The sequence below is a fragment of the Aptenodytes patagonicus genome, chromosome 1, assembly GCF_965638725.1.
Source record: "Aptenodytes patagonicus chromosome 1, bAptPat1.pri.cur, whole genome shotgun sequence".
Lineage (NCBI taxonomy): Eukaryota > Metazoa > Chordata > Aves > Sphenisciformes > Spheniscidae > Aptenodytes > Aptenodytes patagonicus.
Genome location: NC_134949.1, coordinates 76388241 through 76414233, shown reverse-complemented (window position 1 = coordinate 76414233; position 25993 = coordinate 76388241). Strand labels below are relative to the sequence as shown.

Below are 25993 nucleotides of genomic sequence, written 5' to 3'. Positions count from 1 at the left end.
CGGCTCCCTCGGCAGCTCCAGCCCCAGCCCTCCCCGTCCCCCGCCATTTCAGACCGGGACGGAAAGGGACGCGGAGCGGCCGCCGCGACGGGGCGGGCAAGGGAGGCGCCGGCGTGCTCCCGCGGCCCGCTGCAGCGCCAGGCAGGTACCCGCCTATCCTCTACGTCGCTGAACCGGGACGCAGTCCGCCGCGCTTGCTTTCTTCCCCCCCTTTCCTTTCGAGGTGGGGCAGGGGGAAGCGGTGCGGCTTCCCGGAGCCGGGCACCCCCCTCCCCCGTCCCCCTTCCTCCCTCCGGCATCGCCCCGCGGAGGGGCAGAAACGCCGGCAAGCCGGGCGGGGGCCGCCTCCCGGCGCCCGTCCCGCTGCCGCCCGCGGGGCTGCGCCCTGCCCCGCTCCCCCTCTGCCGGCATCCCCCGGAGCAGCCTTCGCCTGCCCCTCCGCCGTCCTTCCCCGCGGCGCGGGCGGTGGCTCGGCGGCCGCGGGAGGGGGCGGCGGGACAGGTGGCCAACGCCCTCCGGGAGTCCGGCACCCGGCGGCTTATGCCGAGTCAACCCGCTACCCCTCCCCTTTCCCTCATATCTTTATTTATTCCGCCCACCCCCCCACCCCCCCCAATCCTTAAAGCCCCCGTGCGCGGGGCTGGGGCGCCGGGCCGGAAAGTTTCAGCGGCCCGGCCGCGTCGCTGACTCCTGGCCGAGGGGAGCCGGGGCGGGGCGGGCAGCGGCACCCCGAGCCCCGGGGGAGGTGGGGGGCTCCCGCCGCTGGCCCCGTGGCGGAGCTCGGGGGGCGGTCGCGCTGGGCTCGCCCGGGGGAAAAAAAACAAGTGGGGAGGTGAAGCTGTGCTCGCAGCCGAGCCTGTCCCGTCCCAGCCGTTTGCAGGAGGCGGGCTGCCGGGTTTGTGGCTCAACCTGAGGGGCGCTCGGTTTGGCCCGGCTTTCGTAAAAATCCGGGAGGTCTTCCAGAGTCACCGGGGCTTTGGGAGAAAGCAGTGGAGAACAAAATCTTTGCCCCGCAAGAAATACTCCTTGACCTTTTTCAGAATTTAGTGTAAGCTTTGCTTTTTTATCTCTTTGTAATCGGTGCCTTTCAGCTTAGTGCCCATGCTACGTTTCCTATGTATAATTTTGTTTGAGAAAGAGCATTCCCTCACAGCTTTTTGTCTTGTCTTTCAGGGAGGGAGTTGCTTTCCGGTAATAGTAAAGGAACGTGATACTGAAAGAAAACGCACCAACAGCATCCTCATTTAGTCGGAGCCTGACTCTTTCTGCTTAATGTTGGTTTCTTTGTCATCAGGTCTGCTAAAAAATGACAGAATATAAACTTGTTGTCGTTGGAGCTGGTGGTGTAGGCAAGAGCGCCTTGACAATACAGCTAATTCAGAATCACTTTGTGGATGAGTATGACCCTACAATAGAGGTAAACAATTTTATCATACTTTTTGTGAAGAGAGATTCAGTAATAAGGGTAGTTGCTTACTTTTGGACAGTTACCACAAAAACATAGAACAAGGCTTTATAATAAAAAGAGCTCAAAGGTAATGGTCACCATCGCACCAGCATTGGAGAAGAAATCACTGCGCTGCTTGATCTGGCTGTGGAAGAACAGCTGCAGTAAAAAATTAACAATTTCGGTCAATTAAAGTATGGTGTTAATTGCCATGTTTTGTTGGACAGTTTGGATGCATGTTTTTAGGATCTTGGTGACAAAGTATTTGCCAAATTCACTTGAAAATGTTTGGCAAAACTCTTCATGGCTTTGCATGCAACCTCTTAAATGTGACTTTCCTTTTTAATATCAAGAAGGAAAATTTGTAGTTCTGAAATGTCTGCGTCAAGCCTTCTCAGCTCCTATCATTAGGATCTGTTTTACACAGTGAGAAATGTGTCCTGGAATGTTATGGTGAATGAAGCAAAAATTTGGAGCCTGATTTTATTTTTTTTTAAACACACCAGTGTGCGTTTCTGTGTCTAGGAAAAAATGTTGCAAGATAGCCGCTATAGCGGATTCTTCGAAATACATGGCACAGTTCCTCAAAATCTGAAATTATATTTAAGCTTTAAAAGTTGCGATATTTTAAAGGTTTTTAATGAGCAGGCAAGCTCTGCCTTTTAAATATAAGAAAAATACTAGTGTTGTCTGAAGTCTCCTGTGGATCGTTGGATTTAATATCCTCAGACCATATAAAAGGAGAAATGACACTATAATTTACCCAAGATTTTTATGTTCCCAGCACTGAAGCTCTGTAGCTTACGACTTCATTTATATGTTTATACAGTGAGGCACTTCCAAGCTCACATGAAGGAATCACAAGGGTTTAAATCTCGGCTTAAAATGGTGAATTCGAAAATGACTATGTAGTCATTTTCAGGTAGACATAAGCAAAAGGAGCCAGTAGGCTTCTTCCTTTGAGATGGTAGGAAGCTGTCTTACTTTAGCGAAGTACAGGCCTGAGCTAATGTGCCCTAAATAGAGATGTGTTGGCTTGAGTTTGAGTTTACCTTAACGTGCCTGTGTGTCGTCTTGTCTCTCTGTTGCATGGCCAAGTAACCTCATGTATGCTTGTAGAAGATTTTGTGAATAGACCTATGGAGGGAGGAAGAGCGTGTGACTTGCGCTATGAGAGCAGCTCTTTCAGTTACTGAGATGTGAAATCTTAGAACAACAACCCAAAACACGCTTAAAAAACAGAAAACACGCAAAACTCATTGAGAGGAACAAACAAAATGGGATCCTACTTCTTCCTGCAAAAGGAACTTTGGAGGATGTTGGTGTTTGTAATACTTGTTCATAATCATCTGGGTTTCTCTTAGGCTAGAGGTGTGTTTACGCATTACAAAAAGTACTGTGGAGGTTCTGTGTTACAAGTTGTCATATAAAGCCAGAACTGCGTAAACAATTTAGGAACACAAAAACTTAAATGCCAGTATTCCTAAATCACTTGAGGGATTTTGTTAATTAACAAGCTGAGTATTTTGAGGAATACCAAATACATTTTAATGTAAAATACTAAAATGAAAATACAGTTCCTTATAGAAAGAACCTAAAATCCCAGAACTGTGGCTTTTATTTGGTAGTGTGCAGGATGACTGTAACACTGTGGTGTGGTCCAGAATCAGTATGTTCTTCTGAAAGAAAGAAACCTTTAACCTAATGGGTTTTACCAGCATCCACGACTTGTCGCATGCAACAGTATTAATCTTCTGCAACTCCTACAAGTTCTTGTCTGAGTACTAGTTACCGTTTTTGTCTTGTAAATTCCGAGACCTTGAGGATGGAGACTGTATCTTCCTACTCATGTGGTAAATCACCTTGTGTGCGCTCACAGTGCTATAATCATGTAGGTAAGCTTGTAGGGAAGAAATAATTCAGTTATAATAAGAGATTATTATATGTGTGTGATTTGGAGTGGCAAACAGGTTGCAGAGAATGGGCTTGTAATTGGGTTTAAATGCTTCAGTCCTTGCCTGGGCAGAATCCCATTCAGCTGAGAAGGGTTGCTTGATTGTGCTTCCTGTATAGATGCAGTTGTGGTGGGCTGATCAAAGAACAATAGCTGTAGAGTGTTTTTTATGCAGTATGAGGAAATAAGGCTAAAGTTGCTTTGACTGGTAAATAATAACAGTTAAGATGGTTCAGTAGTGTCACTACTATTGTTTCTCACTTACTACTGTTTCTGTCATTGCCGTACAGCTGTTGCCAGAATACTCATTTTCCCTCACAGATAAATAAGCTAAATATTTTGGGGTAGCCAGGGAAAAGAGTTCAGTGTTTGTTATCTATAGCGGATTCCATAACTACAGTTATTGAATAATTTTAAACCTTTCCTGTGATTAACAAAATGAAACTCAACACTTCTAAAATTCTCACCTTGTGAAGACATTGTGCAGTTGGAGAGAGGAAAAAATATACTAGTTACTTAATTACAGATGCATTTACAATGTTAATGTTGTTGCTGTTTTCAGTGGAATAGACTTAATGATTCAACAAATAACTTGTTTGGAAAACGTCAAGTTTCATGACCTGCTTGAGTATTTTATTTACTTATACCTGAGCATAGCAGATGATGGGGGGGGGGCAGGGGGAGGAATTAAAATGAGTGCATGTTTGGGTGGCTACTGTTATTCAAATATACATCCTTTATATATGTTTCATAATTTCATATCTTATTTGAAGTAGATGTCCAAGCACAGATTTGTAGCCAAGCAACTTTAAGTGGTTTTTGTTTTTTTTTTAAACTGTATGTACACTAAACCTTGCAAATCTGGCCTAATGCACAGAACAGTTGGACTAGTGCCCTCTACTGGTCGAGGTTTGTTAAATCTTTATTTTTGCAGTATCTTGTGTGATAATATAATTAAAAAAAATTTTTTTTTTTCATAGCTTCAGCATGTTTTAGTGCTAAATATATGTCATCTTTTAAATGTCCTAGAGAAAGAACAGCTTTCATAGTTGCCTGTCAGAGGTTTTTCAATTGGATTAGCAAAATCCCTCGGCTGACTTAGGAATATTGATATTTCAATCTGTGTTCTTAAATGACCTATGCACCTTGTGAAACTTCCACCAATATTTAGTAATAGCTTAGTCTTAGTAGCTGTGATATTTTAATATTAAATCACTGGTATAATGGATTTTTACAAAATAATAGTTACTAGCTTAGATGAGATTTATTAAGCAGTGGGGTTTTTTTAGATAAATTCCATGTGTAGCATACAGCTGAGATTTCCTGTCACATTTTCTTATCAGTGCTTGTGAACAGATGGAATTATTACTCCTTTAGCATAATTTGTGCTGATTTTTATGGCTTGTGAAAGGCCAATAAAAGCAGGTTAAGTGATTAATGAAATGAAAACTTTTTGACATAGATATGCTGAATCTGTATACTGGGGAAAAATTGCAAATTCGCATTTGGAGTTGGGTACTACTTTGAAATTAACTTCTAGTTTGCATTTTGTTTCTACTTAATAACCTTATACTGGATGTTTCTTCATTGTTTCTTCAAGGCATTCATTACTGCAGATTACTTCCAATATGCAGTAAAGCTACTGGATTTTTATAAATTATGAAATTTATAGATCAGAAGGTTGGTTTTTTTTCATTGTTGAAGGGGAGTCTGGCGATTTGGGTTCTGCAATTGCATTTTGAAGCAGAAGCGCCACAAGTACTGTAGTGGCATAACTTTTCTTTTTGGTACATCCTACATTCTGTTTTGCAGGACTTGGTAATTTTTACTGTATGGTAACACTTAAATAAACAAATTTTATATTGGGTATGTTTATATTGGTATTCACCATGACGGGGGTGGGGGTCCCAGTAGCCTGAGCTTTTAATGTGATGCTTCAGTTTTGTTTCCTACAGTGACAAATGTGATTTCAGATTTGATGTTTTGCAGGGGCAAAAAAAAAAAAGGGGGCAAAAAAGCAAAGTGTTTATTATTTCAGTAGCTTGCAAGGAAATCATAAGCTTGAATTTTCTCTCCCATGTCTTTCTTCTCCTTCCTCCTCAAATCCCCTTTCTAGTTAGTGACAGAATTTTCTCTCCAGAAGTGGGCAAAACAAATATCTCAAAGCGTTTCTTCTTGCACCTGTGCTGTGCTTTATGCTGGTGCATCTTTGCTACTACTGCTAACATGGTAGGCATGCTAAAGCCAGCAGTTCTTAAAAGTGATTTTCTTTTCTCTTAAAAATTATTTTCTTTGAAAATTACTTAAAGCTTTTGTTTAGAGCTCAGTTGAGAGGAATTTCTTTTCCTTTGAAGTGCTAAGATGTAAAGGAATAATACAGGCTTTTCAAGAACTGTTTTTCATATTTTTAAGCTAGCAGTCAAATTGCAGGAAGAGAAAATGAAGGCTTTATAAATATGCCTAGTATAATGGTAGAAGTTCTACTAGTACTTCACTGTGAACTCTGATAAAGGTATCGTAGGATATGGGGGATCTGCTATTGAATTTAAGTGACTTGGAATAAAGATGCATCCTTTGGGGGGGTCTTTTTTTTGGTGTGGGGTTGTTTGGGTTTTTTTTTTTCCTTTAAGCAATGAGATAGAATATTAACCTTATTTTAAAACATGTTGGAGCTTGTGTATTTGTCTCAGCTGTATCAGTATTTAAATGTGGCTTATAAGTTTCTAAAGTAAGTTACTTCTTACTTGAACACTGGATTTGCACTTCTGTGAAATAAATATTTCCAAAATCATGCTGGAAGTAAACGTTTATCTTTAAGGTAAACAGTCAATATTGTTTTACCTGATACTGTTAAGTGTCATCCAGGCTCAAGATAAATGTGGGATTACAGGGTTTGTTTAGTTTAAGATACTGATTCTATTCAGTTACCTCCTGCTTGTTTTTTAGCATGAGCAATGGGAAAGAAAGCCTTTTGTAAAAATACAAATAGATAGAAAGTGCACAGGAGTAGGTGTACTGTGCCTTACAATGGGGACAAAGGAAGGAGGGTCATTCTGAATTCATTCTGAAGTTGGCTAGAATTGCAACTTTTAATTCTTTAATTCCCTTCCCAGTAGCTTAGGTTCACTTCTGTATAGTGTTAAAAAGAACACTAGCAATATTGTGTTAATCTCTAGCTAAAGGATCTGAAAGGTAATACTGAGATTTTGTGTTTATACCTTTTATTTGTTGCAAGTACTGTTTACGGAGAATAATTCATGGCACTGCTCAATGACCTATTTTTAAAGCTTATTGACACGGTTTTATTTTGAATATATAGACGCTTATAGAAAATGGAGTTACGGGGAAAAGTAATGCTTATGTTCTTGTCACTAAAACTATGTACTCATAGAAGCCTATCACCGGAAAGTGCTGTAAATAGACATTAGTATCTAGCTGCTTGGGACTTATACAGATTTTAGCCCGTTGAATCAGTGACCTGAAAACTTTGAATTGATAGCACTGAAATCATTTGTTCCAACATTTCTCTGAACCAACTCATCAGGGCTTTTATATTACTCTGGTGTTGGTCTGTCTTGGCTAAAAAGCTTGAGCTTCAAATATATCAACTCAACTTTGATAACTTAATAACAAATACCATTATATGCACCTGCTCAGGCATACAAAACAGATTTCCTGTCCCAAACACTGAAGGCTTTTTATACTTCATTTCCTTTTCAGTGGCATAGATTTTTGGAGTTATCTTACTTGTGAACTCTTTCTATGTTATTATTTAGTACATAGTTGTGGCACAACACTTTCATAAACATCCATAGAATGAAGGTCAAATTTAACTTTAAAAAAAAAAAAATTGGTAAATTGAGTAAGCTTAAACAAAGTCAAACCTTTTAAAACCAGGATTACAAGTTTCTTCAGTTCTCCTATTAACAGAGACAAAGGGGAGATGCTTTTGATCTGGATCCAATTTGTACTTTGTGTCCTTTTGTGCAAAATATGAACACTGTCCTTTTTCTGTGTGTGTGTGTGTGCGCGCACATATACTGTTACTCACTGAAGACTCAGAATACAGATAATAACATGTCTTTTCAGTGTTCTTTCCACTTCTGGATTACTGTATACGTGTAAATACGGGACACCGTTTTCCTAGTGTCATTTGCCCATATGCAAAGTTGGATTTTAACTCTAAGTGTTTTCAGTCATGCTTGATTACTAGTAATGAACTTTAGTGTCTCCTGAGTTATAGGTGTTTGAAATCTTACTTGTTTGTGTTTAACCAAGGTTTGTGTTTTTCTTTTCTTAGGATTCCTACAGGAAGCAAGTAGTAATTGATGGAGAAACCTGTCTCTTGGATATTCTTGATACAGCAGGTCAAGAAGAATACAGTGCAATGAGGGATCAATATATGAGAACAGGGGAAGGCTTCCTGTGTGTATTTGCTATAAACAATACAAAGTCTTTTGAAGATATTCACCATTATAGGTGTGTATATTGAAAGATAATCGACTAACTCTTGTATTAGGTGGATAGGTTGCTTGCTCTTCCACTAGATAATAGAATGATCTCTTATGAAATAGCATCTAAGGGGAAATTTGCAAATTAGCAATATTGCAACTTATTTGTGCATTTGTAGGTCTGGAATTTTGGGTAATCTGAAAATCTGCTGCCTCGTTCGCAAGTTAGGCAGACAAAATATCTGAAAGCTCTTCTGGTATAAACTAATGTGACTTAGTATTTCTGCCTATTCATAGCGGAGAGTTATCTAAAGGTAAACTCTGCCCATTCCATAGACAAAATTGTGTGCTAAGATGGAAAAACTCGAAACTTGCAATTGAAATTGTAGAGACAATAATGTCCATTGTTAGCTTTTGTTCTGGGCGTGGAGGGGAAATACCTGTGGAATATTACTAGAAGAGTAACATGGGTGAGCCCTGTTGCCTAAGAAGGGCAGACACACAAAATCAAAGCTCCAGGATGACTGCTAAAAACCAACCTGTTACTAGTCTCTTCATATTCTTTGTTTTAATAATTAGTTAAAAATTTCAGCTCATGCTTTCTTTATCAGCTACACTAATACAGAAATATCTGGTATGGTAATCACCAGAGACTGCTGCTAATAGTGAGCTACCAAGTTATAAATTATACTGAATTCTCCTTGGGTATTCTGTTAGAAGGCAATGCAAATTCCACTAAAGATCACAGTTTAGCAGCATCAGTTTAAGATTAGTCCCAAACACATAATGTTAAGCTATTCATAGTTGGGTATTTATAATGTTGTCAGATTTATGTTGCTGTGTGGTGGAGGGGTGTTTTGCTATCAGTATTACCTACAAACCCAACATCTACTCATAAGCTGAAGCTGCACATTTTTGTTATGAGTAGAAGTTACAGTTCTTCATTTAAGGTGGGATACCATGACAGTTCAAGGTAATTGAAGTCAGGAGGTGCAACTGCCCTGATCACGTAGTTTCGTTTTCTCCTGTATGCCAGCAAACCAGCTCACTTGATTGTATAGTGTGCTGATGTGAGTAGCTAAACAGGTGGATGTCTACCTACAGAAATAGCTTACTGCTGGCTTATCTCCCTGGAGCAGCTGTGGGATCAGGGGAGTACTGTTGCAAATGAGGGGCAAAATTGCTGCATACTAACCCAGGGAGAGATCAACATTGAGAATGTGGGCACTTTCTTTCAGGACTGTTTATTTTTTATGTTTAAATTGAGCTAGCCAGCCTTTGTATAAATTTCATTATATATATAATGTTCTAATTGAATATATTGGTACTGGTGACTTTAAAAAAAAAACAAACAACAAACAGTTAAGAGCACAGCAGGGATGACAAATTAAAAAACATATGTATTGCTCTCAGAAAAAACGTAAACTAAACTAAAAATGTAGATAATGAAGAGATCATTATCTAATCAGATTATTACAAATGGGTTTCCTCTGGTTGTAGAGGAAGGAGGGACAAGGGTAAGATAGATGTTGATGTAAGGAGAAGGAGGAGCATAGAGGCTTTTATGTGGAATTTTTGTTTTTTAAAGAGAGTTGCATAAGGCAGCCTTCCCAGTTTATTGCAAAGAGTGTTGCAAGTTGAATGCTGGAGTTTCTACTGTGCATTCACACACCTGTGGATGACCTTGCTGACTGAAGCTGAAGGCTTATAAATAAATAACTGAAAACAGTGACTATATTAATGAAGGAGCATGCTGCTAGATTATTTGGGAAGGCACAAGTAATGAAATTAATGATCGTTATTTGAGATTCTTAACAAGTACATTAACTAGTATTTCAAGATGCTTTCTAACTAGTGTTAAAAAAATTTCTCTTTGTAGAGAACCAGAGCAGTGGTCTTCAAAGTTTAAAAACCCATGTCTAAATGCAGAGTTTGTAATGCTGTCTTTAATTAAAAAACACCCCTTCCCCCCACCCCCCAACCCAAAATTGAGACAACAGGCATAGGGCTTTTGACAGTGTTTTATCTTGGCAAATGAATTGAGTATTTTGAGTGCTGAGTATGGGAGATAAGTAGTAAGACTTATACCAGAGCTGCTTAGGCTTGTTCTGGCATTAGCTGTTATAAACTAACTAAAAAAAAAAAAGTAATGACATCAACATCTATAGTAGTTTGCAAAATGTCAACATCTTTTTTTTTTTTTTTAAACAAGATGATAAACTTGATGGTGACAGGATTGGTCAATTTATTTTTTGGTGGCTTCTAATAGTGTATGTGCAGTAAATGAAAAAGAATGATGTTGGAATCTGTTAATTTAATTTTGTTTCATTGTTTTAAAATCTACCATATAAGCTATTAATATTAATAGCTTACAAATTTTTTTCTTTTTAGGGAACAAATAAAGAGAGTTAAAGACTCTGAAGATGTCCCAATGGTGCTAGTAGGAAATAAATGTGATTTGCCTTCCAGAACAGTAGATACAAAACAAGCTCAGGATTTAGCAAGAAGTTACGGAATTCCTTTCATTGAAACATCAGCAAAGACAAGACAGGTAAAGCTCAAAACTTAGCAGATACAAATGTAGAACTCTCATCTGAATTATCATAATGTTAATTATTTGAAGCATTGACAATTGCTTGGTCATATCAATAGATACATTTCTCCAGAGTAGAAATTCATGTGGTGGCTCTTTCTGTCAGCTCACTGACAGCTGGTAATTGTTTATTAATGGAGTGATTCGCTTCAGTTGCGCAAACTCAAAGAATGAGACCTGGGCTGCTATTACTCTCCACTGTCAGACGGTTGCAGCATTCTTAATATTGTGATAGGTTTTAATAGAGTAAAAAGCACTTCTACTTAGAGGTGAGATACTTTTTTCCTCAGCAAGAGGATTAAGCAGACAAACAGCTAATTACTTTATTCTGTTTTAAGTTTTTTCATTAATAACAAAAGGAATTTTTCTTTAAGGCATTGATTCGGCATTAGTGGAACATGCTTGATATACCTTTTTATAGCTAAGCAATTGACCGTAAGTCTCTTGAAATTACTGGATTAACTGCTTGTGTAAACTGATACTCTTCTAAGACTTTAGAGTTCACTGTTGGTTTATTGTACCCCACTGGTATAGGTGAAAGAGGCAGCCATTAGGGTCCTTTCAGTGCTTCTCGCAGGGTTTGCTGGGATAAAGGTGCACATAGTGGTACATCCGTGTATTCAGGAGAAGATAAGCTATACAGCTAGAGATGAAGCTAGTTCTGTATTTCTGGAGGAAAGCATTCTTTTTGAAAAATGCTGATTTGTGGTTTTTCCTCTTAAGAGTAAAGACTTACTATCAGTACAAATTAGATCAGGCCTGAGTGGCCGAATAACTCATACTCTCTGCATAATCAGAAGTGTTATGTGCGAGTTATGAATCGGGAATTAGGTGTAGCAGAAGGAGGCAAATAAGAGCAGAATACTGCAATTTGAGTAACTGCTCAATGTAACTGCTAAATAGATTCAGCTGCATCACTTGGCAGAATTTCCTCATAGACAGTATGTAAGTTATTTTTGGATATAAGAAATGAAAATTTTATTAGTGCAAACTTGCTACACCCACCCAAGTTTCTGACAAGTTGAAACCTGGACTAATTAGTAAAACTTTACAGAGGAATCAAAGGAATGCTAACTTTCAGCAATAGAGAAAGTCTCTGTTGTGTAGTTCTGCTTTTTTTAATCCTACCTAACTTTAATGGCTGAGAATAAATTAGGCCACAAGAGTGTTCTGAAGAATGTGGCATAGAAGTGGACTGAATAATTACGGTGTTCTTGTTTGGAAGGTCCGGTGTTAGTGTCATTGAGATGTTAGGATAAAAAAGGAAGAACTCTGAAATTACGTTTGAGGTTTGAAATAGTAGAAGTTCTGTACTAACATCTAGATTTTACTTTGTTCAGCCTGTTGTGTAGAGCATCAGGCTTTGTTTGGGAAATACTCCTTTTGCATAGTCACTTTTAATGAAGGTATGTTGATACAATGGCGTTATTTCAAAGATTTCTCTCCACCCCACCTGCAGTTTACTCCTGCAAGCAGCCCCACCATGCCTAGCCAATACAAAATTGCATGCTCAAAAATCATGACTCCCGTTCAGTTTTATAATCTTTGTTTACACAGAGTAGTATCTGCTTTTTTATCTTTCAGAATTTTAAGAGGTCTGCTGGAGGTTTGTACTTCTTCCAGAGGAAGATAGATCAGTCATATAGGAACTGTTATTCTATAATTTGAATTCTTTTATCTGTGACTTATATTTCTGGAGGTGCCAACTGAAATGTTATAGAAGGGACTGTTGGCTTTTGTTTTTCAAAGTTGAGCTTTACACCCTCTACAGATAAGGAGTCCCTAAAGGTGATTAGTGGATTTTAAAATAAACATATCCAATAGACTCTTTTGAGAATGTTGGCTTCTAAAAGTTGGAACGACTAGGTATGGTTGCTGATTCTTTTGCAGTGCTGTTCGTAACATGTTGTGTTATGAAACTGCTTCATAAAATGCTGTGTTAATAAAATATTTTTGAGAAGGCAAAAGCGAATTGGAGGAAGAACCTGATCTTTAATTACAGCAAGATCATCTAAATATTTGTGTATGTGTTTGTGTATATATATGTGTGTGTATACATAGGCATTTACATATTATGATTTTTCAGTCACACTGGCATATATAAAAATTTATGCATATATATACACACCATCTTCCAAAGTAACTTTTTAAATTAGGGGATTCAGGCCATTTTGTGAGCTGCATGTGGTCCATGGACTATATTTTTGTTGGGCAGAATTCAGTCCTTGGCTAAAAATAAATAAATAAAAATCTGGTCCTCTCTGGTTACATGTAGAACTTCCAAGTATGAACAAATGTAGCTGGTAATCTGGCAACTTCTGGAGTCTGTAGAAAGTCTGACTTGAATACTTAAAAGTAGGAACCTTCTTTTCCTTTCCTCTACGCACCTACCACCACACTGAAACGTCAGCACTAATGCCCTGTTGAAGGAGCCCTCACTATTTTCTTGCTTCCTTCCCTGTGCCCACTTCTGCTGGAGCTCAGAATCAGAAAAGTTTCTGGGGAAGGAAACAGGGGAGATGGAAATGGAAAGGCGTTGGCCATGTAGTCTGTTTTGATTGCCAAGACACTCTTTTTAAATGATGGCGTTGTATGCTCATGCACAATGATATCTTAGTTCCAAATAATTCAGTTTTTAAGATTTTCAAAAATTCATAGACAAGGTCAAAAATAGGAAAGATGGAAAAACACTGAAATGAAGTGCAGAAGTAAGTTGTTCTAAAAGTTAGTGTATTTGTTTTTATTTGGTTCTGACTGGCAATAAAGATGTAAACTTTAACTTACTGCACAAAGGTGGTGTTTTAAGCCAAATCCCTGTGTGAATTTTCATACAAATCATTGAGTTCATCAGTGAAACATTAGCTTAGTGGACACTACAACTTGGGTATAAGGCTATAGATTATTAATTTTTTTAATTAGACCACTGACTGAAATGAATATACTGTAATTTATGAAAATAATCCTATTTCTAAATGTAAATGCGTCAATACTGGTGGTTTTGTAAGGCATGTTGCGTCACTTGTACTCATCCTTTCACAATCCTTATGCAGAAGGGTGTGAATTTCTTAGGTTTATTTTGGTGCTGGTTTTGCTTTTCTTTGTTTGACATAAGCTTTAAATTCAAATTCTTCCCTGTCCATATGAGTGTATAGCTCCCAATAGTATCGGTGAGAGGCAAACTTGATTTATCCCCACCAAGGCTGCATCCTGTATTCTTTACTGGATTTACTTCCATTTGCCTGTGAGTTACACAAGGAAAAGCGGTAGGGCTGTACCCCAAATGTGATTTGACTGTAGCATTTTGTTTTCCTTGGAACATTTCAACTGTCCTCCTAGTATTGGATTCAAAGGAGAAGCAAATATATGGGCATTATTGTAAGAATAGTAAAGGATTCACCAAAGCATTAGGTCTCGTTAAGAATATATACTTAAACACACTTTTGAAATGTTTCATGAAGACGTTAACCTAAATCACAAGGATGCTGTTAAAAAAAAGCATTAAAGTTATTGTATATAATACAATACTATTCATATAGTAATATGAATTTACTGATGTATGTCTGGTATTTAACCATCATAAGATGACATGATCAGCTCTACACCCCCTCCGTCCCCAAAGTAATGGAGGTTCTGTGTGGGGCTGAGTTGTGGTAACTCTTTCCAAATAGTCTTTTGAAGTATTATGTCTGTATCCTTAACCTATAAGCTAAATGTTACGCGAGCTAGTAGATCTTTGCAGGTTTGTGTATTCTCCTGTGTTGGCTAAGCTGACCTTACCACTATAAAGTTTTATGTTGGGAGTGCTTTTATGCAAGTGAGTAGCATTCTTTTTGCTCGTGTCCTCATGAACAACTTTGATTTTATTTGTCTAATAGTGGTTTTAGGAGACCAACTCTGATAAAGTGTATAAAGGTGGACACAGAACACTTTTGAGATGTCAAGGCTAATTTTCATTAGTTTCCTTTAAGCGCTATTTACAGAAGCAGAACATGTGGAAAATTCCCGTTTGTACTTTGGTCTGTATTTGAAATAGTCTTTCTTTGCACATAGTCATATTTTAAGTTGAATGTTTGGCTGTCTCCTAGGAGTCAAAAGAATCTTGAAAACATTGCCTCGAGGTCATGGGTTCTTTGAGCTGTTAAAGTAAATAGCAGTTTAGATTTTGAAGTTTTTAATATCTGCCAAAGGATATTTTTGCTTCCAGTTCTGACAGCTAAAAACTGGTTAATCATATTTTAGATATATGGTCCGTGCTAATTTAAGGAAAAAATACTGAAGAATCTTAAAAGAAATGGGTATTAGAATGACTTCTTAAGCTTATAAGCCTGGCACCTGGCTCTTTAAAATGTCACCTTGTGCTAATGAAATTAGCAAATGTGTCTCTGTACAGATTTTCTTCCAGAATAATTTCTTTCAACAGGATTCGTAAGACTGTTCTTGGTGATGGCAGTAGTAGCAATTTCTTTCTCACTCTGTCTGTGTCTCTCCCTCTCTCTGCATTGCTAAAGCAAATTACAGCTCCTATTGGTGATGGGAAAGTTGGCAATGAACATTGACTGAGGAATTGTTATCTAATTATTCATGTGAAAGCTCCATAATCAAATTATGTATTTCTACTGCAAAACAGTAGATTTGCAAAAATGTTGATTCTTGTACAGCCTGTGCTTTGGCACGTAGCAGCTGATCAATGTTTACTGTTTTGTCTTCAGGAATAAACTTCCATTCCTTCCAGGAAAACATGAAAGTATGAGCTTTACTTGGTTTTTGCTGGTTTTTAATGGCTTCCTTTACATTTTTGCAAACTCTCAGACCTGGAATGTAAGAAGACTTGTCACCTCATCAATACTTCACTACATCCTAACAGGGCACATTTTATATACCAGAGAAATACAATCCAAGAAATCTAATTCATATGATCTTTAAATTCAAGTGGCTGTAGTTGAGAAGAACCCTCAGATAAGCAGCGGTGTGTTAAGAATTAGTCTTAAATGCGATAACCTATGGCACAGTTCATGCCAAATGACCCAGTAACTATGGCAGTAAATGTTAGCTATTTTTGTTATTAGGTGCATAATACGAAGATGGGTTGGAGAGATAAGTTATGGAAAATCTGCCAAATAAAAGCTCAGATTGTGTGTTTGGGTCGTAATAGTGTCTTGGAGCTTAAATTGTTCTACTGTTTTCCACAATCATCAGTCTGTTCTGTTTTTATTTTCAATTAAATGAGTTTGTATTAAATTAACAAGTTGATCTGACTTGAGGAGTCAAGTAACGAGATTGACAGTAAGGCAGAGGAGAGATTTGCTCTCCCTTTAAAACCTGCAGCTAAACGTTTTGCATCTTGTTATATAAATCCTCACAGATTTATCTAAATTTTTAAGTTTATGCACAATATAATCAGTTTAAAAGAACAGATATTATAACTTAAAGCTGGTGCTGTACTTCTTTATCTTGTATTTGCTTAAAGATATCTTCAGTCCTCATACTTTTTTTTTTTTTTAAAATGCTTATGGTATCCTCATCTCCAAGTGGCCTAAACACAAAGCTGCAGAAAGGTAGGGTGTGTGACCAGAGAAGTAAAACACGTAGCTCTGTGTCATCCCTGGAGTACTTGAAGAGCTCTCTTAACAAGAGAAAAATCTGAGCAGTAGAACTTCACAGGCTGCTTGCGCTTAGTTGTTATTATGGAACCCTAGCTGTTGCCTGAGTCTGGCCGAGAGAGAACAGATTAGGTGTGCCTTGTACATTGGTGTGAACCAAGCTCTTAAACATGATAATAATGAACTTGTTGCTTTTTTCTGCATGGAAGAATAACTTTTTATATATATATAAAACTTATTATATAACAGAATATAATTACAATAAGTAATTACTTTTGAAAGTTACTCTGAAATATAATATACTTAAGGTGTTTCTTAAAAGCGCTTTGCCAGGACTCAAATATCCCTTTTCCTAAATCTAATGGCATAGCGCTTGCTCTGTAAAGTAAGTAGCTTTAAAAACAATATTGCCTAAAATTTAGTGTTCTTAGAAGATTTTATTTCTTTGTAACCTCTTAGGAAATTACCTGTTTAGACTTTTTCTATACTTTGTTAGTTTGTTCCATGGATTTTTGCAAAGAAAGCTTACTTTTTGTTGCCTGCCAAAACAGTAACAGGTTCTCACTTTGGTTAAGAAGTGAAAATAAGTGGTTAATTGTGTGTGTTTATAAGTACCCCCTGGTTACCAATCTAATAAGGTTTTGTGCCTGCTAAATACATCCATGCCCATAAAAATGTGTGAAAAGATTCAGTAACACAAGCAGTATGCAATGGAAGAAAATAATTCTTATTCTTTTCTGTCCAAGTGTTACCTTGCACAGAAAAAAAGGGGCTTGAAGCGTAGATATTCACAATAATTGATTGTGTCTCTTTTGCTTGCATTAAAAAGTATTTATCAAGCAGCAAATGTGCAAGCCCAGCATTTTAAATATATAAATGGAGATCCATATACTTCTCTCAAGTAAAGCTCATAATTTCAATGGTTTTGCTGTGGTTTTTTCCCCTGCCATGGGTGTCCCAATATGTCACAATTGTTAATGAAGCAGTTTTTAAGGAGTTGTGTTTTACAATGCAGAGAGTGGAGGATGCTTTTTATACATTGGTGCGAGAGATTCGACAGTACAGAGTGAAAAAAATCAGCAAAGAAGAAAAGACTCCAGGGTGCGTGAAAATTAAAAAATGCCTTGTAATGTAACAGGGTAAGTTTTGTAATGTAACAGGGTAAGTTTTGTAATGTAACAGGGTAAGTTTTACAAATCACTTGCCAAATGAAAATGATTGACAGTATCTTGCAAATCAGACATTTTATGGTTAATTGATGACATAATTCAAGATATAAAACCAATCAGATTTCAGTATAGTAGTCCTGAATAATATTATCAGCAAACACCCAAGTACTATGGATTTGCTTTGTTTCATGGGGTTCTGATAAATAGATTAACAAGAAGTCTTTACTGCATATCAAGTTCTCCATCTGTGAAACAGAGACCTGGTTTTGTGTGTGAAGAAGTTGAGGAAAAAGTTCTATTACAAATATATTGCAGATACTGTTGAAGGGAATATTGATTGGATCTTCAGGTTGATGAACTGAGGGGAGAAGATCTTAGTATTTATAGTGTTAATATTCTCAGATCTTACAGTATTGATGCCTTTAGGGACCCTCTGTAAACAGAGTATCCACTACTTTCATTTAAAATTTAATCCACAGACTGAAAGGTGAAAGACCTCAGTTTATCTTGAGTTCTCCAGGTATTTCAGTGTGATGCATAGTAGGTAGCTAAGGAGAGCAGCACCTAATGATGCGAGTCTTCCAGTTGGGATACGAGACTTCAAAAATATTCATTGTAACAGTTTGCAATGATAGACAGTGTTTATTTTCCTTTTTTGTCTGTGGATAATCAAATTTGATAGTTCAGAGTGTTTTCCTACCTCTCGGAATATTCAGTTTATCTTCTTGCTGCTTATGGGATGCCTTCTTAGTTATATTAATCTTATACAAAGTAACTGAAAACTTGGACTACCCAGATTACCATTAACTGCTGATGCTTTCCAAGAAGTTAATTCTTTTGGCTGTTACACAGTAAGGCAGAAAGTACATAAGAGCTTTTGCTCCATTTGTAATTTCCAACTAGCAAGAAGAAATTTCTAAAACTCAGTGTAAAATCCTCAAAAGATGTCTTTCTTGAAAGCATTAAAGTTTTTACATACAAAGCATACAAAAAGTTTCTCTAGGGCATAAATTAGACAGCTAGATAATGTAATTCAGATTGAGCAGGGTTGATAGTAAAAAGTTTGAATTACAAAAGTTCCAGATTTGAATTAAAAGATTTCTAGATTCTTGGTTAAAACTGTAATGTAATGATTTTTCCATAGTACTACAGAAGTGTACAAATAATTTCTCTTCCTCGTGACTGATACATGTATGTATGTATATATGTATTATATATTTAAAAATATAAAAAAGACTTTGTTCTACAATTTAAAACTTGTTTGAGGGTCTGTTTTTGGGGCTGGGGTATTAAGGAATTCCCAATTCATAAGGAATTTAGGGTTTCTTACTGATAGCCAGGTTAGTTGCCAAGTCTCATGCATGTGTGCTTGTAACCATGCAACCACATATCCAGGCTTCTATATGGTCATGGGACCATGAGGTGCTCCAAAGAAGAGTTGTAGCCAGGAGCAGGCTGTCTCTGTGGGAACAGTTCTGATTTTTCTGTTCCCTTTGCCTTTGGTAGTTGCCCTTTGGACAAACAAGTGCCAGGAGCAAGCTCCGTCAATGCACCTTTATTGAGGCAGCGTGGCATAGTTCTGAGCATGCACAGTGAATTTTGAGGTTTTAATCCTGAGCCTGGATTTAAAGCACTCATTCAGTACACCTTTCGCTTTCCAAAAAGCTTGCACACAACTCCATTGTTAGAGGGAGGAAGGTCAGCTGCATGCAGTCCTTTCTTACTGAAAGAAGGAACTAGAAAGGTTGATCACCTTTGATCTTACAGTATTGATGCCTTTAGGGACCTTCTGTAAACGGAGTATCAAACAGAGTATCCATTACTTACGTTTAAAATTTAATCCACAGACTGAAAAATGAAAGACCTCAGTTACATCTTGAGTCCTCCAGTTCTAATTCACAGACATTCTAGATGTAGTTTTCTATGTCATGTTATATTCATTACCTGAATTTAAGAGGAATTGTGGCAGGACCAAACTACTCAATACATAATTAATAATTTTAAAGGCTTCATTTACGAAGGTGTAAATGCAAGGATGAAAGCTAAGTCAATGCCCTAGTATTTTGCAACATGCGCTGTATTTAAAAGATCATCACTTCACTAGGTAGAATAAAGATTTCAGCCTTAATTGTGAAGTCATGTGTTTAAAGGCCCATAATAGTCTCTGGCTATTACTTTGTACAAGTTATTTTCTCTGTATTTATTTTAAAACCAGTTTAATGAGGGAGGGCTGCTCGTTTGAAGACGTAAATTGCTATTTCTGTTTAGTGTGTCTCATCTGAAGACACTGCTGAAAGCCAGCGACTGTCCTCATAATGATTATTTTTCTAACACATTAATGATGAGTGTGAAATACTGAAAGGAAATGTGAACAGTCTTGTAGAAGAATATTGTGCAGAGGTTTTTCTTATACCATTCTTGTGTTCGAAGAATGAAACTATTCTTTGGTCTGTTGTGATTGATTCTTAATGCTTTCCTCCTAGCTGTCTGAGATGAGAACTGCAGTAGATACACTTTGAAGCGTCACTACTTCTAGATCATTTCCCTACATGAACATTGCTAAATGTTCACTTTGTGCGTTAATGCTGAAGTCATAAGGAAAATACACTAGCTTGCTGTAAAATAATACCAAACATTTTTAATTCTCAAAAGATTCATGGGGGACATGACCTTTTCTAGAACCAAGGCTACTCTTCCATTAGGCATGCTACATCGATTTTATATTGATCAGTAATATTTTAAAATGCAGAATAAGTTACTTGCAAGTGTATTTTGTGTATTACAAGACCTTGCAAAAGTGTGCTATTGGTATTGGGACATAGGCTGCCAAGGACTTTGATTGAACTTCGGTTATTTGTAAATTTTTTATGAACTTGAATGTGAAGGTTTTAAATAAATTTAGGTTATACCAGGAGTATTGCTTTGTAAGTGAAGCTATTTAACACCTCACTGTTGTTTGGACTTTCCATATCAAGTTTCATCACCATTTGGTTTGACTGAAACAGTAATGAATTAGGTGATTTTTGGCTGCTTGTTGTTGTGCTTTTTTCAGAGTTCACTTTCAGTTCTTTTACTGAAGGTAGGCATACAGGAGTAAGCAGAGACTGTTAATTTTTATTGGCAGCTTGAAGGCAAACTCAGTAGCTGACAAGAGGTAGGAAGCTGCCTGTCAGTTGTAGGGCTAAATTTCTAGACCCAGTTCTGTAGTGGGGCAGTTGGCTGCTGTGATACATTAACATTATACAAATATTTCTGATCTGTCTAATAAGATAATAAAAGGAGTAAGGCAGTGAAGAATCAAGATCATTTTCTTATCTTAATGATTTTATAACTGTCAGTACTCAAACTATTAAATGTAAAGGCTGGCTGAGAACATGGGTACTTGATTGGAATTTGGAGCAACCTGAAAGCTAGGCAATAAACTGTTTCACATAAATAGGTTATTACAAAGTATACCGTATAACATTGTACTTGATAATGGTTCATATCAGGCTTTTAGGTTCGCTGGTCTCTTTTGACCAGAGTTAATTTTTGTCAGCTATACGCCCCAAAAAATGAAAAACTACTCAATGTGAAGAAACATTAGCTTTTGTGTCTGTAGCTTAACTATTGGAGCGTGGAGACTTTAAGTGACTGTACATGATACAGCACCATAGATAACGTGTTCCATGTGTCTATATAATTCGAATAACATGATTTATCAAATAATAAATTATCATTGGAACATGGGATTGATTTGATTGATTTGCATATGTAAAGACTCATTAAACTGTGGTGTGATTACTCTATCAGTGTGCCTGAAATGACCTGAATATGTAGAATAATCATAACTATCTCTTTGGTATTGAATTCTTGCTACAAATATTTGTATTTACTTTTTAAAGCTGCATATAGATTATTAAGGCATAAACAAAGCTAGCTAATGCTTCAGAAGCTTCAGAACTTTATTCTGTACTAATAATATAGATACTTACAATCTAAACGTGTGGTACCTATACTTTGCTAGTTTGAGGTGGGACAACATGTGCCCTCTTCGAGATGGAGAAGAGGGCAGCACACTAAATTACCTTCCTTACCACATTAGTAATGGAATTGGACCTGTGGGGTATCTGTGGTCAACCCCTGAGCACTGTGTCACCTGCAGGCTGCTGTAAGCCCCGTTTGGGGAACAGCTGAGAAAGAGGGCAGGCAGGTGCTAGCTGTTGCTGGTGTCAAAACAGTTCATTCAGGTGGTTGTCTCAGTGCTCCTCAGAAATCAGGAGAGGAACAGCCTGTAGCCAGGGTTAATTGTTTAAATGATGGCAGCCCACTCCCCAAAGCTGCTCTCCTGCAGGCCCTTCTGCCCATGCACAGTAATGCAGTCAGACATGTTCCTCTTAAATGACAGGAGACAACTGTAGTTCCCCTTCCAGCTGAATGTGTTTTTCCCAGCATGCCCCTTCCCAAGAAACAGGAATGCTTGAGAGGACTGTTGCCCCAGCAATTCCTCCAACCCACAGTCTACTCAAAGGGACATCGTAAAAGCCTCAGCAAGGAGAAGACAGTGTAACCTCTCCTGGCAGGCAGCAAAACAGACTGCTGATTGAACACACTTCACCTGATCAGGTCAGACGAAAACAGGCTGCACCTAAGCAGGTGTGTAAATCTGTTAATGTGATCTTAATGTGTGCATGTATGTATCTTTTCAGGGTGTTGATGATGCCTTCTATACATTAGTTCGAGAAATCAGAAAACACAAAGAGAAGATGAGCAAAGATGGTAAAAAGAAGAAAAAGAAGACAAAGACAAAGTGTATAATTATGTAAATACAACTTATCCTTATTCTTAAGAAGTACTTAAGTAATTTTTGTACATTACACTAAATTATTAGCATTTGTTTTAGCATTACTTTACTTTCTGCTTCATGATCCTGTTAGCTTTACCTGAATGCTTGTTTTAAATGACAGTGGAAACTTCATTCCTCTTAAAGTGCCAGTATTCTTTGACTGTTGGTTCTTGAACTAGCAATGCCTGTGAAAAAAAAAAAAAAACAACAAAAAACAAACCCCATCAATAATAGCAAAAAAAACCCAAACAAAAAACCACACACACACAACCTGAGAACTGTCTTAGGACTCTTTGGTGCATGCACAGTTGCTAACTTCCTATTTTTCTTACTGATTGTGAACTTCTGTTCTGTGTGCAAACCAAACAATGAAATGATGCTCTACACATTCTAACATCCCCTTTAATTTTTTGGTTTTTAAATCTGGTTGGGAAAAAGGACTAGTTAGCAAAAGAGACTTTCATTTCAGCCTTTCTTTTATTGTAGACTGACTGCAATATAGAGAGACCAGAAGCCTTTATAGTCTTCCTGTAGATTTTGCTTCTAGGCATCTAGTCTTGTAGCATTTCAGATCAACTTTAATGAATGTAAAGATAAAACTTTCACAAAAAAAATTTTTCACCGCAATTTGTCACGGTCACTCCTTAAATACTCTATTTTTTCTATAAAAAAAAGAAAAATTAAAAAAAGACAACAATGCACATCTGGCAATGGAAAAAGTAAAAGTTCTGATTAGGTTGATTTGCTATTGTTAATGCATTGCTTTAAGACTTCCACTAACTTTTTGTGTCTGAAGACCAAGGTGAAATCCTAGCTCTCCTGACCCTCAGTGGCAAATCTTTAGCTTTGTTCAGTAGGTACAGGATTTCACCCTTAGTGTCTCTAGGAAATACTAGAAAGCCTTAACAGATAAGTTGATTCAAATTCTTAGGTTAATTCATACATGGATCCAGAATTTGCCATAAGAATTAAATCAGAATGAATCCTAAATTATATAGCGAAGTAAACCCATTTCCCCAAGAGTGGCATGAAATATTTCCAGATGCCCATTTTGTGCAAAATAGGGGAGGAATTTTAAATTCTAGTAATATCAAATGAGTGAATGAATGAGTTGAGTTTAGCTGCTTCATGCAAATAATTTGGAAATCCACTATGCCATAAAAAATGGTGTGGAATTTGCACAAACCGTCAGCATAGAACATGGTTTCCAGAGTCAATGTTGTTTGTGATGTTCGTGAAGTACTAGTTTTGTTGCACAGATTAAATGGTTGGTGAGTGGCATTCCAGTGTCTAGACTGTCATGAAGCTAGACCAAGATTTTAATGTTGTCTTTCTCTGTGATTAAGTTCTCTTGTGACCCCTCCCCGCCCCTTTTTTTTTCTGATTGGAATTAATGCAGAAATTTTGCAGAAGCTTTCATTTTTGGTCCTGCAGTAGTCTAGTTATTCTGCACTAAAGTAAGAGCCAGTAATTCCGGTGTTGCCAGTTCCTGTTGTCTTACTGTAAACGTTGCATTGTCTGATTGTTTCATTAGGGCCCGGGTTCCTGAAGGTATGCTTCTTCATAGTACCTAACTCAGCTGCAGAGTAAAATTTGAAAATGTGACTCTGGTGTACCTGAAAAAAATAAAACACAAGACATTGAAGTAGGATAGCTCAGGACACGGGAAAGTTTGGAACAGGGAATAGCAGCATTGCCCTAACCTAAGATATACCTAAACAATGATGTGGAAACTTTACACAGTACAATTTTTATATACCTGTGTAACTTGGACCATTTATATGATGTCAAAGGTGCAACTGCATGAGAAGAGTATTCTTTTGCTGCTTCTTCAAAAAAAAAAAAAAACAAAACCCAAACCACAGTGATTCTTGTAGGTGGAGAGTTGCAAAGCTGGCAGGGGATGTATACTATCTGGATTGCTGTGAGTTTGGTTTGGTGTTTTTTGGTTTTTTTTTTTTTTTTAAATTTTAGTGTGGCTGACAGAAATAATGCCTTTCCCTGCCTGCCTGCCCCTCTCTCTCCCCACCCTCCACCAAAACCCAGACACCCTCCCCTCGTTTCAGCTTCGATGTGAAATAGACCTTAGATTATGAAATATTCTGAAGAACAGTAATAGGAGAATCTAACATTATATCATAAGGACCAATAAGGAGTAAGAACAGATGCTTAATGTTGCAAAACATTTTATAGCTTCCAAGGTTAAAACCTTTTGGAGTTTTTGGAGACAAGTTGGTTATTTGCACACTTTAGACACTCTTGATTATATATGAAGAATGTAGCAAAAGTGGATAGTATACCTTGAGCAAATGGAAGTAATCTCAAGATTACTGGAAGATTTTTGGTAACTGAGTCACACTGCATGTAAAATTAGGGCAGGTCTAAAATTCTTATGTTAATTGAACTAAAAACTGTTATGAGAAATTTTAGCTGAAATGTCTTAATCATCAATGTGGCTTTATATAGCTCCAATATAAAGCTATATATAAAATAGTGGGTTTTTTTCAGTAAATGTGATCTGTAGCTACCAATCTAATTAAATCAGTACAAAATCTATTTAGATGAGCCCTCATTTACTTTTTGTTTAAAAAAATACACATCCTTGCCACTGTTGTGCAGTTTTGTCTTAATATTTGTTGAGATTTGGTGAAGCATGTTGGATTGCAGCTTGCACAAGTTGATTTTTATAATTGTCTTTCCCTATTTGAAATGCTTTCAAAGAACATACCTGGATGCTGTCTGTTCTGATAGCAACTACTAAATGAACATGTGAATCACTTACCGCGTTAATACATTAAATTGCCATGTGTCAGGGAGTAACACCTTCTTACAGTAGCTTTATGTAACTCTGGTAAACAACTTCATCATTGGTTTTCTCAAAACTGAAATTTAATTCTTTTGACCAGTCCCATTGCCCTAAAATCTTTGCTAACTTGAATTTTCACTGTATAGATCTTGTTACAGTAACGGGATCTCTGTAATGGGTAAATACTGACACACAATCTTCTGCTCTTGTCTATACTATGAAGCAATACAATTATTACCTTTGAAGACCATCAAACTGTAAAGAAATCATTTTGTCTCAAGTTTACATAAAGCTACATAGATGGTAAATCTTTCCTAACATTTCTTTATTCCACTGTCTTGTGTTTTCACGTTGAAAATACTTCTGCTTTTTCCTCTTGAGTGCCAACTTCTTACTAGAATGACTTCTTAATGTAATATGTTTACCTGGAATGTATTTTAACTATTTTTGTATAGTGTAAACTGAAACATGCACATTTTGTACATTGTGCTTTATTTGATGTGGAACATATGCAGTGTGATCCAGTTTTTCCATCATTTGGTTGCGTGACCTAGGAATGTTGGTCATACCAGACATTAAGTTAAAAAAAGAAAAAAAAAAAGAGACCACTGTTTGTTTTAAAATTTTTAATGTTTTTAGGAGTATGTGCTGTGAGGTGATCTGGAATTTGTCATTTTTTTGTCAAAACTGTACTGCTCCTATTTATTGTAATGTAATAAAAAATAGTTATTGTGAGTTTCTGTCCCAGTTTGCTTTTTCTCTCCAAGAATTTCAGCGCCTCATCTCTGTAACGGAGCATCCCATGAATTGCATGTGTTCGGCAGTTGTTCCCAGTTTATTTCTTGTACTTCTCATTGCCTGTCACAAAGCTGTTGTCTTTGCCCACTGGTGTTCCCTTCCTCCAAGAGGGGGTGCCGCCACACTTTGACAGAACGCTTTATCGCACTGATCCATCTCCTCTGGTCCCTGCTGCTTTTGCGTTCTGCGCTCTGCGATGAGCAGAGCCTCGCCAGGTGAGGTTGCGCTTCTCAGTCACTGGGGCATGCTGCTTGGCCTGTACCGTCTTCAGTCATGCCCCAGACACCTTGTCTGCATTAGTCTAACAGCAGTCTGAAACTGTAAAATGCTCCGAATAGCTACTCTGTGTT

The 25993-nt window shown here is 37.6% G+C and overlaps 1 protein-coding gene across 8 annotated transcripts; it reads left to right on the top strand.

The window, feature by feature from the left end:
• KRAS (KRAS proto-oncogene, GTPase) lies at positions 1–25580 on the top strand. Of its 8 annotated transcripts, none has more exons than XM_076343307.1 (7): positions 1–145; positions 1178–1191; positions 1295–1417; positions 7702–7880; positions 10244–10403; positions 17061–17184; positions 21903–21958. In XM_076343307.1, exons 3-6 carry the CDS (start codon positions 1307–1309, stop codon positions 17178–17180), a joined length of 570 nt encoding a protein of 189 aa, XP_076199422.1. In that variant the 5' UTR covers positions 1–145; positions 1178–1191; positions 1295–1306; the 3' UTR covers positions 17181–17184; positions 21903–21958. The 8 variants fall into 8 exon arrangements, with proteins under 8 accessions (XP_076199422.1, XP_076199419.1, XP_076199421.1 ...); XM_076343304.1 differs by having other exon boundaries at positions 1174–1191; XM_076343325.1 differs by adding an exon at position 17228 and having other exon boundaries at positions 8–145; positions 1174–1417; positions 17061–17176; positions 21903–25580.
• Positions 25581–25993: the final 413 nt, after the last annotated feature.